The sequence below is a fragment of the Pongo abelii genome, chromosome 1, assembly GCF_028885655.2.
Source record: "Pongo abelii isolate AG06213 chromosome 1, NHGRI_mPonAbe1-v2.0_pri, whole genome shotgun sequence".
Lineage (NCBI taxonomy): Eukaryota > Metazoa > Chordata > Mammalia > Primates > Hominidae > Pongo > Pongo abelii.
In genome coordinates, this window is record NC_071985.2 from 117,869,611 (window position 1) to 117,881,054 (window position 11,444).

The 11,444-nt window shown below is 37.9% G+C and overlaps 1 protein-coding gene across 5 annotated transcripts in view; it reads right to left on the reverse strand.

The window, feature by feature from the left end:
• Nucleotides 1-10,213, reverse strand: part of SYCP1 (synaptonemal complex protein 1) — a 146,761-nt gene extending 136,548 nt beyond the window's left edge. For 3 of the 5 annotated variants that reach the window (XR_008512809.1, XM_054529179.1, XM_002810393.3), the window contains exons 1-8: nt 9,987-10,213; nt 9,436-9,567; nt 8,349-8,433; nt 7,754-7,797; nt 7,532-7,585; nt 6,317-6,481; nt 5,218-5,285; nt 4,220-4,293 (exon numbers count right to left, since the gene is read on the reverse strand). Coding sequence is in view for 4 of the 5 variants with exons in the window: in XM_054529179.1 (XP_054385154.1) it covers nt 4,220-4,293; nt 5,218-5,285; nt 6,317-6,481; nt 7,532-7,585; nt 7,754-7,797; nt 8,349-8,433; nt 9,436-9,543 (598 nt within the window). In the remaining variant the exon portion in view is untranslated. The other 2 variants (XM_054529188.1, XM_054529173.1) reach the window with 1 other exon arrangement.
• Between the last annotated feature and the right edge of the window lie 1,231 nt (nt 10,214-11,444).

Genomic DNA, 11,444 nt, shown 5'->3' on the forward strand with positions numbered 1-11,444 from the left:
TTATTGGATACAACTATGTTTATTATGTTCATAGAGATAAAAAGTAGAGCTTTAAAAAGTCAGCAAAGAACTTAAAATTCTGGAAAGTGACACTACAAATTTTTAAAGAACCAGCTAATACTCAACCAGTAAATACAATAACAGAAATTAAGACACCAACTGATAAATTTTAAAACAGACAAGAATTAACTAAATAGAAAATCAGTAAACTGGAAGAGAGGTTAGAAGAAATTATGTGGGCCAGGGCAGTGGCTAACACCTATAATCCCAACATTTTGGGAGGCCAAGGTGGGAAGATCACTTGAGCCCAGGAGTTTGAGACTATCCTGGGCAACATGGTGAAACCCTGTCTCTAAAAAAATACAAAAATTAGACAGGCCTGGTGGTGTGCAGCTGTAGTCCCAGCTACTTGGGAAGCTGAGGTAGGAAGATTGCTTGAGCTTGGGATGCGGGGGTTATGGTGAGCCAAGATGGAACCACTGTATTCCAGCCTGGGCAACAGTGTGAGACCACCCCACCCTCTGCCAAAAAAAAAAAAAAAAAGAAAGAAAAAGAAAAAGAAAAAAGTATCCTGAGTGGAGTACAGTGAGAAAAAAGATGAAAAATACAGAGTCAGAAATACAGAACAGTGGCCTCATTATTGTGACCTGAAAAGATTGAACAGGCTCTCATCTCAGGGACTTTGCACTTAACTGCTTCCTCTGCCTGAAATATTCTTTCCTAAAATAGATGGCCCACTCCCTTATTCAGGTCTCTACCCAATGTCACTTAACGAGAAAAAACTTCCCAATCACCCTGTCCCAAAATATTCCCTCCTTAAGCAGTTATCACCTAACATATATTTTATTTATTCATTAATGATCTGTATCCTCCCCCCTCACTAGACTGTGTACTCTTTTTTCTTAAGTTCTGGGATACATGTGCAGAATGTGTAGGTTTGTTAAATAGGTATACATGTGCCATGGTGGTTTGCTGCACCTATCAACCCATCATCTAGGTTTTAAGCCCCACATGCATTAGGTATTTGTCCTAATGCTCTCCCTCCCCTTGCCACCCACCCCCCAACAGGCCCCGGTGTGTGACGTTCCTCTCCCTGTGTCCATGTGTTTGCATTGTTCAACTCCCACTTATGAGTGAGAACATTTGGTGTTTGGTTTTCTGTTCCTGTATTAGTTTGCTGAGAATGATGGTTTCCAGCTTCATCCATGTCCCTGCAAAGGACATGAACTCATTCTTTTACAGACAAAAAAGAACCCCATTCAAAAAGTAGGCAAAGGCTATAAACAGACACTTCTCAAAAGAAGACATTTATGCCACCAACAAACGTGAAAAAAAGCTCATCATCATTGGTCATTAGAGAAATGCAAATCCAGACCACAGTGAGATACCATCTCACGCCAGTTGGAATGGCAATTATTAAAATGTCAGGAAACAACAGATGCTAGCGAGGCTGTGGAGAAATAGGAACTTTTTTTTTTTTGAGACGGGCTCTTGCTCTGTTGCCAGGCTGGAGTGCAGTGGCATGATCTCAGCTCACTGCAACCTCCGCCTCCCGGGTTCAAGCGATTCTCCTGCCTCAGCCTCTTGAGTAGCTGGGACTACAGGTGCGTGCCACCACACCCAGCTAATTTTTTTGTATTTTAGTAGAGATGGGATTTCACCGTGTTGGCCAGGCTGGTCTTGATCTCTGGACCTCGTGATTTGCCTGCTTCGGCCTCCCAAAGTGCTGGGATTACAGGCGTGAGCCCCTGCGCCTGGCCTAGGAACACTTTTACACTATTGGTGGGAGTGTAAATTAGTTCAACCATTGTGGAAGACAGTGTGTTGGTTCCTCAAGGAAATAGAACCAGAAATACCATTTGACCCAGCAATCCCATTACTGGGTGTATACCCAAAGGATTATAAATCATTCTACTATAAAGACACATGCACATGTATGTTTATTGCAGCACTATTTACAACAGCAAAGACTTGGAACCAACCCAAATGCCCATCAATGACAGACTGGATAAAGAAAATGTGGCACATATACACCATGGAATATATACTCTTGTAAGAGTACAGACTTTGTTCACTGCTGTTTTTCATCAGCATCTAGAAGATTTCATGACATAGCAGGCACTAAAAAAAATATTGAATGAATGAATAAAAGAAAGAAAAAAGCACAATAACAAAAAGACTGGTCAACAACTTAAGGCAAGAATCTGCATAGAGTTTACACTAACAATAAGGCAAGTATCAAGACTTTAAAAAAAAAAACGATCTACATGTCACATCAAGACATACCTCAACTTTAGTTTATTAAAGAGACCACCTTGAAAAATGTTGGGTTCTCTAAACATTCCTCACCATCTGATTTCTAACTTAGCTAAAAATTAAATGTAAGAAAGAACTATCACCCAGCGCAGTGGCTCACGCCTGTAATCCCAGCACTTTGGGAGGCCGAGGCAGGTGGTCAAGAGATCAAGACCATCCTGGCCAACATGGTAAAATCCCATCTCTACTAAAAATACAAAAAATTAGCCGACATGGTGGCGGGCACCTGTAGTCACAGCTACTCAGGAGGCTGAGGCAGGAGAATCACTTGAACCCTGGAGGCGGGAGGTTGCAGTGAGCCAAGATTGCGCCACTGCACTCCAGCCTGGCCACAGAGTGAGACTCCGTCTAAAAAAAAAAAAAGAACAAAAAAGAACTATCAGACTTGTCTCTCTAACCCAAGTTATTTTCTGCAAGACAGCCAATGTACTGTCCTTCTACCCTATCACTGTACTTTTTACCACTTTTTATGTCTAGGCAGAAAAATTAATCTTGAATGTTGAATACACAGGATATAGTAGAGGAGCTGGTAGTGGTATGGTACATTCTGGAAGATATATATAGTTTTGAAAAGCAAGGTACTACAGGCAGGGACTAAGAATAAAAAACCTGGCCGGGCACAGTGGCTCACGCCTGTAACCCCGGCATTTTGAGAGGCCAAAGTGGGAGGATCACCTGAGGTCAGGAGGTCGAGACCAGCCTGACTAACATGGTGAAACCCCTTTTCTACTAAAAATACAAAAAATTAGCTGGGTGTGGTGGCGCACGCCTGTAATCGCAGCTACTCGGGAGGCTGAGGAAGGAGAATTGCCTGAACCCAGGAGGCGGCAGTTGCAGAGAGCCGAGATCACACCATTACACTCCAGCTTGGGCAACAAGAGTGAAACCACATCTCAAAAAAAAAAAAAAAAGAATAAAAAATCCTAACAGTCAATGTTAGAAATAATGACAATAATAATAATAAAATACCCAACATTTATTGAGCACTTTGCATTGTTCTAAGCATATTTATTAACATTTAATTCTCAGGACAATACTAAGAGGCATTTAATTAATAAACAGAGTGACAAAGAGACTACATAATTTACTCAAATTATTCAAGCTCCCTAGGTGGACAGAAACTGAAAGTCTAAATTTGAGCATAGGCTATCTAATCCTTAAGCCCAAGTTGTTAAGTAGTAAGCTGCATGATACAAATTAAAATTTTTAGCTAAGAAAAATAGAGAATATCCTGAAAAAGCAGGTAGACAGTATTTCCCAGTGGATTCTTGGCAGAAACAAAGTAAAGCCAGTGTCAAATTACAGCAAAAATAAAGAGTTATATTTTATAATCACACATTTTTATTTTTCATCAAAATGGGAAAAAATCCTACTTTACAATTTAAAAAAACGAAAACATGCTTAAATTTTTTTAAACTGTTCTTTCACATATACAACACAACCATATTAGAATATTTTAAAAGAATGTTTCTTTAGGAAAAATTTGAGAATTCTATTTAGATTGAAAATAAACATTGCACCACTATTCATAAATACAATGGCTTTAGCAAAGCCTCTCCTGGTATTTTCTATTACGAGCATGGCTATGTATCTTATTCTTGATTGAATTTCCTAGTTGTTCCAGATAGAGGTTAGTCTCAAAATCATACCTTACTTGAAAGCAGGATTAACTATAAATATCAAGAATATACCTTTTGACATATATTACCTTTCAAAAAATTTTGAGCTTTCAAAAGTCAAAGAACTGTGACTCCCCTTATTACTTATATAAAAATAGTCTGAGGCACATGTAATTTGTTCAAATCAAATTGGTTAGAAAAATTAAAAAGACAATTTCTTCCCCTCTCCACCTCTACCAGTAAAATAAATTGATAAAATCACATAAAACAAAAAAGATATTTACATTTCTTTGTCTTTTCTGCAGATCTAGCACAGGTTTCTTTGAGTAGATTACATAAATGCCTTGTGGCATTATTCCTGAAACAAAGGAAAGAGTTTGCCTGTGTGTAATCTGATCTCAAAGCAAAATCACAATATATAAGTTATGAAATATATTGTTACAATTTTTAAGAAATTTTAAAAATATAATATTTGGCATATATCACATTATTCATAAATGACTATACGAAGAAACAGTGGGTTAACTGTACTACTAGCAAAGATGATTTAGTAATTGCCTCCCTTTAAAAGTTAAAAGTTCTAGTAACTGGCCACTAAAATAAATAAACAAATAAAAGTGACAGCTCCTTAACAAGTTTCTACCCAAGTTGCTATCAATAAACTTTCAGTAAACAGGTCTAGATTTGCCTAAGGAAAAATAATGAGAATAGGTTGGGCCATTCATTAACAAATTAATATATGTCTAACTTTCAAAACACAAAATAAGGTAACTTTCTGATTAGGCATTCATTATATGAATGATGAGACCTGTGGCTATCTTGAAGTTACTAACACATATGGCAGTCAGACTTAATTTTCTAACTTATCATTTTTCTGTAGAAATAAACTGTTACATTTTCAAAAACAGGAATTTGAGTAAGAATTAACTTGGAACTAAGTTAAGCCCTATTTTATAAGTACTGTACTCAAGGCAGCAGTGAAACAGACAACATACATAGGTAGTTGTAGATACAGAATTATCAGGCATCTTTTTTGATACCAAGGAATGTTTATTCCTGATGCCTGACATTTTAAAAAGTGAAGCTATTAGTCAGTGACCACAGTTTGCCAAACACAAGAATGTATGTCTTCCTTTTTCCATAGCACTCAGATATAATTCTACTTATAAATTCATATGATATAACATACAGAAAGTGCTCAATACGTTTTTGAAAATTATTTTAGTAGTAAATTTGGAATAAAAAATGTGAAAAAGAACAAATTCATTAAATTACTACTTACTCTTTTATTAAATCTTTATTTTCTTGAATTCCTTCTTCTAATTTCAAACTTACTTTTTCATTTCCAAACTAATTTATAAAACAGAACAGTTCATCACATTTTGCTTATTAGCAAAAATAAACATGAATATAATCATTAAGCAGTATTTCTTTACTAATGCACAATAATCTAAAAGAATTATTTTCTTTCCATATAAAAAGGAAACATTTTTGTAATAGCTTATGATTTCCCTTAAGAATATGGCCTTCAACAATCTAAAATAAAGATGGCTAAATCATCTCCAAAAAACATTCAACAATATTTTAATGCAATATTATCTTCTCTAAATATTTTTGAAGTAGTGTTTTTCTCTTTGTCCTAACACAATGTCACATTTTCTCAACATTTTTTTCACTTTATGCTACACATAAAGTTACACAGTTTCGGCTGGGCGCGGTGGCTCACGCCTGTAATCCCAGCACTCTGGGAGGCCGAGGCGGGCGGGTCACGAGGTCTAGGAGTTCGAGACCAGCCTGGTAAATATAGTGGCATCCCATCTCTACTAAAAATATAAAAATTAGCTGGGCAAGGTGGCTCACGCCTGCAGTCCCAGCTACTTGGGAGGCTGAGGCAGAAGAATCGCTTGAACCAGGGAGGCAAAGGTTGCAGTGAGCCGAGATGGTGCCACTGCACTCCAGCCTGGGTGACAGAGCAAGACTATGTCTCAAAAAAATAAATAAAAAAAATAAAGTTACACAGTTTCAAATTTAAAGTGTTACCTACAATTATTGTATTCTAAGGGAATATATTTATATAAAACATCGATAGGAATAAAAATTGAAACTCTTTATAATAAATTAGAATCTTTAAATCAATTTTTATATAAAGTGATTTATTATTTCCCTAATCATTTGCATTAAGCGTTATACAACTTGTCCTCTATGCTCATTCTTAAAGTTAAAATGTATCCAGTATTGATGTAACTTTTAAAAAGCATTATCCTTAAAATATTCATCACAAAAACAAGATCAATCCAATTTATCCCAAATAATACTCTACTTTCAACAGTATTATGATAAGATTTACTATACTATGTTTACAATTCAAAATTGTGTCATACCTGCAGTTCCTGAATGGCTTTTCGCTGTGCTTCAATTATCTTTCTGTTTTCTTGTAACTTACTTTCTTTCTGTCTCAGTTCAGCTTCTGTACTTACTTTCCATTTTTTTATCTTTTCAGCCTCCTTAAACAGTTTTGAATACACTCTGCTCAATCCCTCTGAATTCTATTAAAATAGGTTTTCAAAAATTAATTGTTCAAAATTCTAATATAACCAAACTACGGCTGCCTACTGAAAATATCCATATACTAATAGTTGAGACCAAATGTCTCCTCAATTTAAGCACTAATAGCATACTGAAAGCCACATTAACTCTTTTAAACTACGAAGGCAATATTAACTACTTCATTAAAGTTATTGGTCACTTGACTAAATTATACCTTGCTGAATAAAATGAAATGGCTCCATAAAAATATTTTAGTTAGTGAGAGAATCTGGCTGGTTAAAAGCTAAAATAAATCACCCTATAAGAAATCTATAAATCTTAACAATGGTTTTGAAACACTTTGATTATACAAACAGTTTGAAGATTCACTAAGGGACATGAAGTTTAAAATATAATGACAAGAAAAATAAAAGTGAACACAAGACATAATTTTCATCAAGTCTGATTTTTATATAGATTTCCTGCCTTTTTAAAATCCACATTATATTGTAAATATCAGAGATTTTTAATCACATCAATTTTTGTGGGTTGACAACTTTTTCTTATAAAAATACACAAATAAGTTATATATATTTTAAATTCTGTGATACCATAATCACAGCAACAAACATACAGTACCTTACCAGGCTATGGAATTTCTCTTCATTTTAAAGACATCTATATGCCATAAATAAGAAATATTTTTATAACTAAAATCAAAAGTATATAGCATGTCCTACAAATTCCTTATACAATAAACCAGTCAACCAGTCAATTTCATCTATTAATTAAAGGATGATTTTGTAAAATACTCTCTTGATACTATACTTTTCACATATAGTACCCATTTCCCCTCTTCTTGATTTCATGGTTTAAAATTAAATTGCCTCTACATAAATGGAACTTTCATAACCCAAAAAATACAGAAGGAGAAAAGAAGGTTTTAAAGGATATATCTTAAAACATTAATCAAATAATAATCCTTTTGAAGCTTCAAAAGAAATATACATATAGGTAATAAGTTATATTCCAATTACAAGAAATTTAATATGAATGGGAAATCTTCTGACCTCCAAATCAGAGTCTCTTAGTCCTTCCTGATAGTGACAGTCAGAATTACCAACCTAAAAAGATAGATGTTTCTATAAGAAAATACTTCTGATAAGAGCTTCTAAATAATAACAATTAAATACAGAAGACTAGTAATGCAGTAACTAAAGACTTTTTTCTTCTTCAGATAAGCAGTTCATTACCTAAACAGATTATATCTACACATACTATGCTTAACTGACCTGCTCAAGCATGGGCAAGAAATTAACTTTTTGTAAAGCAGGATCTGCAAGATAAAAGACAACAGGTATTAAATATGCCAACATCTTTTTCTCTTTCTTTTTTTTTTCTTTTTTTTTTTTTTTTTTTTTGAGAGAGAGAGGGCATCTGGCTCTTTTGCCTAGACTAGAGGACTAGTGAGCCCATCATGACTCACTGCAGCCTCAAAGCCTCCATCTCTAGGGCTCAAATGATCCTCCCACCTTAGCCTCCCAAGTAGCGGGACTGCAGGCACATGCCACCATGTGCAGCTAGTTTTGGGGGTGGTGGGGTTTGTTTGTTGGTTTTTTTTTTGTACAGACAGGGTCTCCTTATGTTGCCCAGGCTGGTCTCAAACTCCTGGCCTCAAGTGATCCCCCTCCATCAGCCTCCTTCCCAAAGTGCTGGAATTACAGGTGTTAGCCATCGTGTCCAGCCTTATTTTTTATATTAAGTATTATATCTAGCTTTTGTGTCAAGAATACTAATATAATACTTATGTTACATTTTCAATAACTATCGATGTATATAACACAATGTTTCTATATAAGCTGATACACTGCTTTTCCAGGCTCCTACCTGAATCAATGTTTTCCCCATTTTTGGAGAGATTAGTCTTTGCAAATGGAAACTCAAAATCATCTTCAGTACATTTGTTGAAACTCTAGAGACACAAAGAAGTTCTTAAATATGCTGTTTCATACCACTCTGATATACTAATAGTGTAATATATACATATGTAATATACATCTGCTTAAAGAGGTTACTATAATTGCAAATCCTTTTATGTACATACAATGTTTAAAATATAAAATGCCTTTTCTATATAAACAAAGAAAAAATTCTAATTAGATATATCCACTTGTAAGATGAAGCTAAACTATAAATTACGCAATATATGGGTTTGTAGGTATTCAAGAATAATAGTAAATCTAACTAGTAGTATAGAATAATATTAGTAGATTTCTTCAGTTTATGATTTCCCTTGATAGAATTAAAGATTGTCTTTATTGAATAGCATTTAATAATATATTATTGCCTATAGCAGCCACAAGAATTGTTTTACAGCATATACAAGTAAAATATTTATTGCTTCATCGCATCTCCAATATAAGGATCCACATGATAAGTTTTTTTAAATAATTTTTTTAAAGCTCTGTTTCACCTGAGAAACTTGGTATAATTCCTGCTATCCAATGATAACACCATTACATAAATGAATTTCCCTCTTTGCCCTATCCACTAGGAAGCTCAGAGCCAAATCTGAAGCTCAGTCACAACACGAATTATTACTCATATATAGGCATTTGTCCAAATAGTCCTCATTTTTCTTGATAATTTTCCTAATTTTCTCCTAACATATTCTACTATCTCGTAGTATCTGTCCTGTAAGTTGCCACGAATCAAATACGGAAAGAAGGAGGATTAAAATAAGCAGGTTCTACTATGTATGCAGAGTTCTATGGCAGCAGTCATTATTTAAATGAATGATGCCTACACAATAATGCTCACTGTTCATTTAAAGCAATGGGATTCAAAATTCTTGGGTAAATGAGACCATTTATTGAGAAGAAATAATTATAAAACACCACCAGGAAGAAAGTACACTTTTCTTCATTTCCCTAAAGTTAAGAAGAGTCCAATTAAGAGTCACATGGAAATTTACCTTGAAGAAAGTGGAATCTCCTCCCAGGGTCTGAGGTTTCACCGCAGACACCTGACTGCTGCTTAATCTCGGTGGTACGAACAATGCAAAGGGCTTTTGCTTTTCCATTTTCTCTGTTACGGTTGTAAATATCTACCGCCCCGGGGGACGGGAGGGGAAGGAAAGTTTTTTTCACCGTGTGTCATGAATACACTATGTATTCTTTAAAGCGATGTTTACAAACTAAATGGCTAAAAAAAAGGAATCCACGGGGCTCTCGCTACAGTGGAGCCCTACAACGTCGCTTACCGCGGAGTGGGCAACGGGATAAACCCTCGTTTCCTTCTCCCTTTCGCCCCACCGCCCGCTGCCACGCTGGCCTGAAAAAAAAGCCCGTTCCCTTCTCCTGTCCCATTAAATTCCATCACATCGCCAGGAGGAACTGTCTTAAGTTCCTGGACCACTCCCCAAAAGAAAACGGCGGAGGGCAGCGGCGGGGTGGTGCAGTAGCACAATATCGCCCCGCTCTGGGATCAGTCCCCAGGAAAAGAACTCGGGGCACCTGCCCTCACCTTTGAAGAACTAGCGGGAAACCATGGGCTCTGTGCCCACGCGAACTGCTACATACGGTCTATGAGGGCAACAGAAAGAACCAATAGCTCCCGCCTCAGAACCTCAGAAAAGGCGGGAAATCGCTCAGCCTGAGCGCCCCGGAGCGCGTGGGCCCCGGGTGGCTGGCAGTTCAACGGCTAAATAACCGTCGCTGCGTAGGCTTGCCAGGCTCCCAGGACCTGAATCTCGCGAGATTTCCCTAATCGCTAGGAACAATTCTTTCCCGGATTCTGTATTTCCTTGGAGTGGAAGTTCTTTAGGCTTCTGCTATTGTCAAAGAATGCTAGGGAAACTGTCAGGCGCTATGACAGACTGAAGCTGACAGTGAAAAATCCATTTCTGCCTTCCAAGAGGTCACAATCTTAGGAAGGAAACAGATGGGCAAACAATCACAATGTCGTATAATCATTTAGGGTAATTCCTATGATAAGGACGTAGGCAAAGTGGCTCTTAGGGTGGCTTCGGGAGTCAGGAGAAGCTCCACAGATGTGGTATGGTTCTGTTACTGCTTCACATAAGAATGAGTGAATGGAGAGTTGGCTAGGTGGGCCGGTGGCTCACACCTGTAATCCCAACACTTTGGGAGGCCAAGGCGGGAGGACTGCTTGAGCCCAGGAAGGAGTTCAAGACCAGTCTGGGCAACGTAGTAAGACCCCGCCTCTCCTAAAATAGCCGGGTGTGGTGGCGCGCACCTGTGTCCCCAGCTACTTAAAAGGCTGAGGCGGGAAGATCGCTTGAGTCTTGGAGATAGAGGCTGCAGTGAGCTAATAATCCTGCCACTGGCTCCAGTCTGGGCAACAGAGCCAGATTCTGTCTCAAAGAGAGAGAGAGGAGAGAAAGGAGGCAGAGGGAGGAAACGGGGGAGAGTAGGGAAAGAGGGGAGAGAGGGGAGAGACGGGAGAGAGGGGAGAGCGGGGAGAAGGGGGAGAGGGAGAGGGAATGGGGAAAGAGTTTTGCTGGCTGACGGAAGGCGAGCAAAGGCATTGGAGTTGTTTGAGAGATTAGTACAACTAAGTCCAAGAAGCGTTCTGTGTGAGGATTAAGTGGGGAAAATGGCAAGAGATGACACTAGAGATTTCAAGAGCAAGTATTAGCCGGGCGCGGTGGCTCACTCTGGTAATCCCAGCACTTTGGGAGGCCAGGGAGGGCGGATCACTTGGGATCAAGAGTTTGAGACTAGCCTGGCCAACATGACGAAACCCTGTCTCCAGTAAACATACAAAATTAGCCAGGCACGTGGCACACGCCTGTAGTCCCAGCGACTCGGGAGGCTGAGCCAGGAGAATCGCCTGAACCCCCGGGGAGGCAGACGTCGCAGTGAGCCGAGATCGCCCCATTTTGCATTCCAGCCTGGGCCACAGAGTGAGACTCCGTCTCAAAAAAAAAAAAAAGAAAAAAAAAAAAGAAAGAGCAAGTAT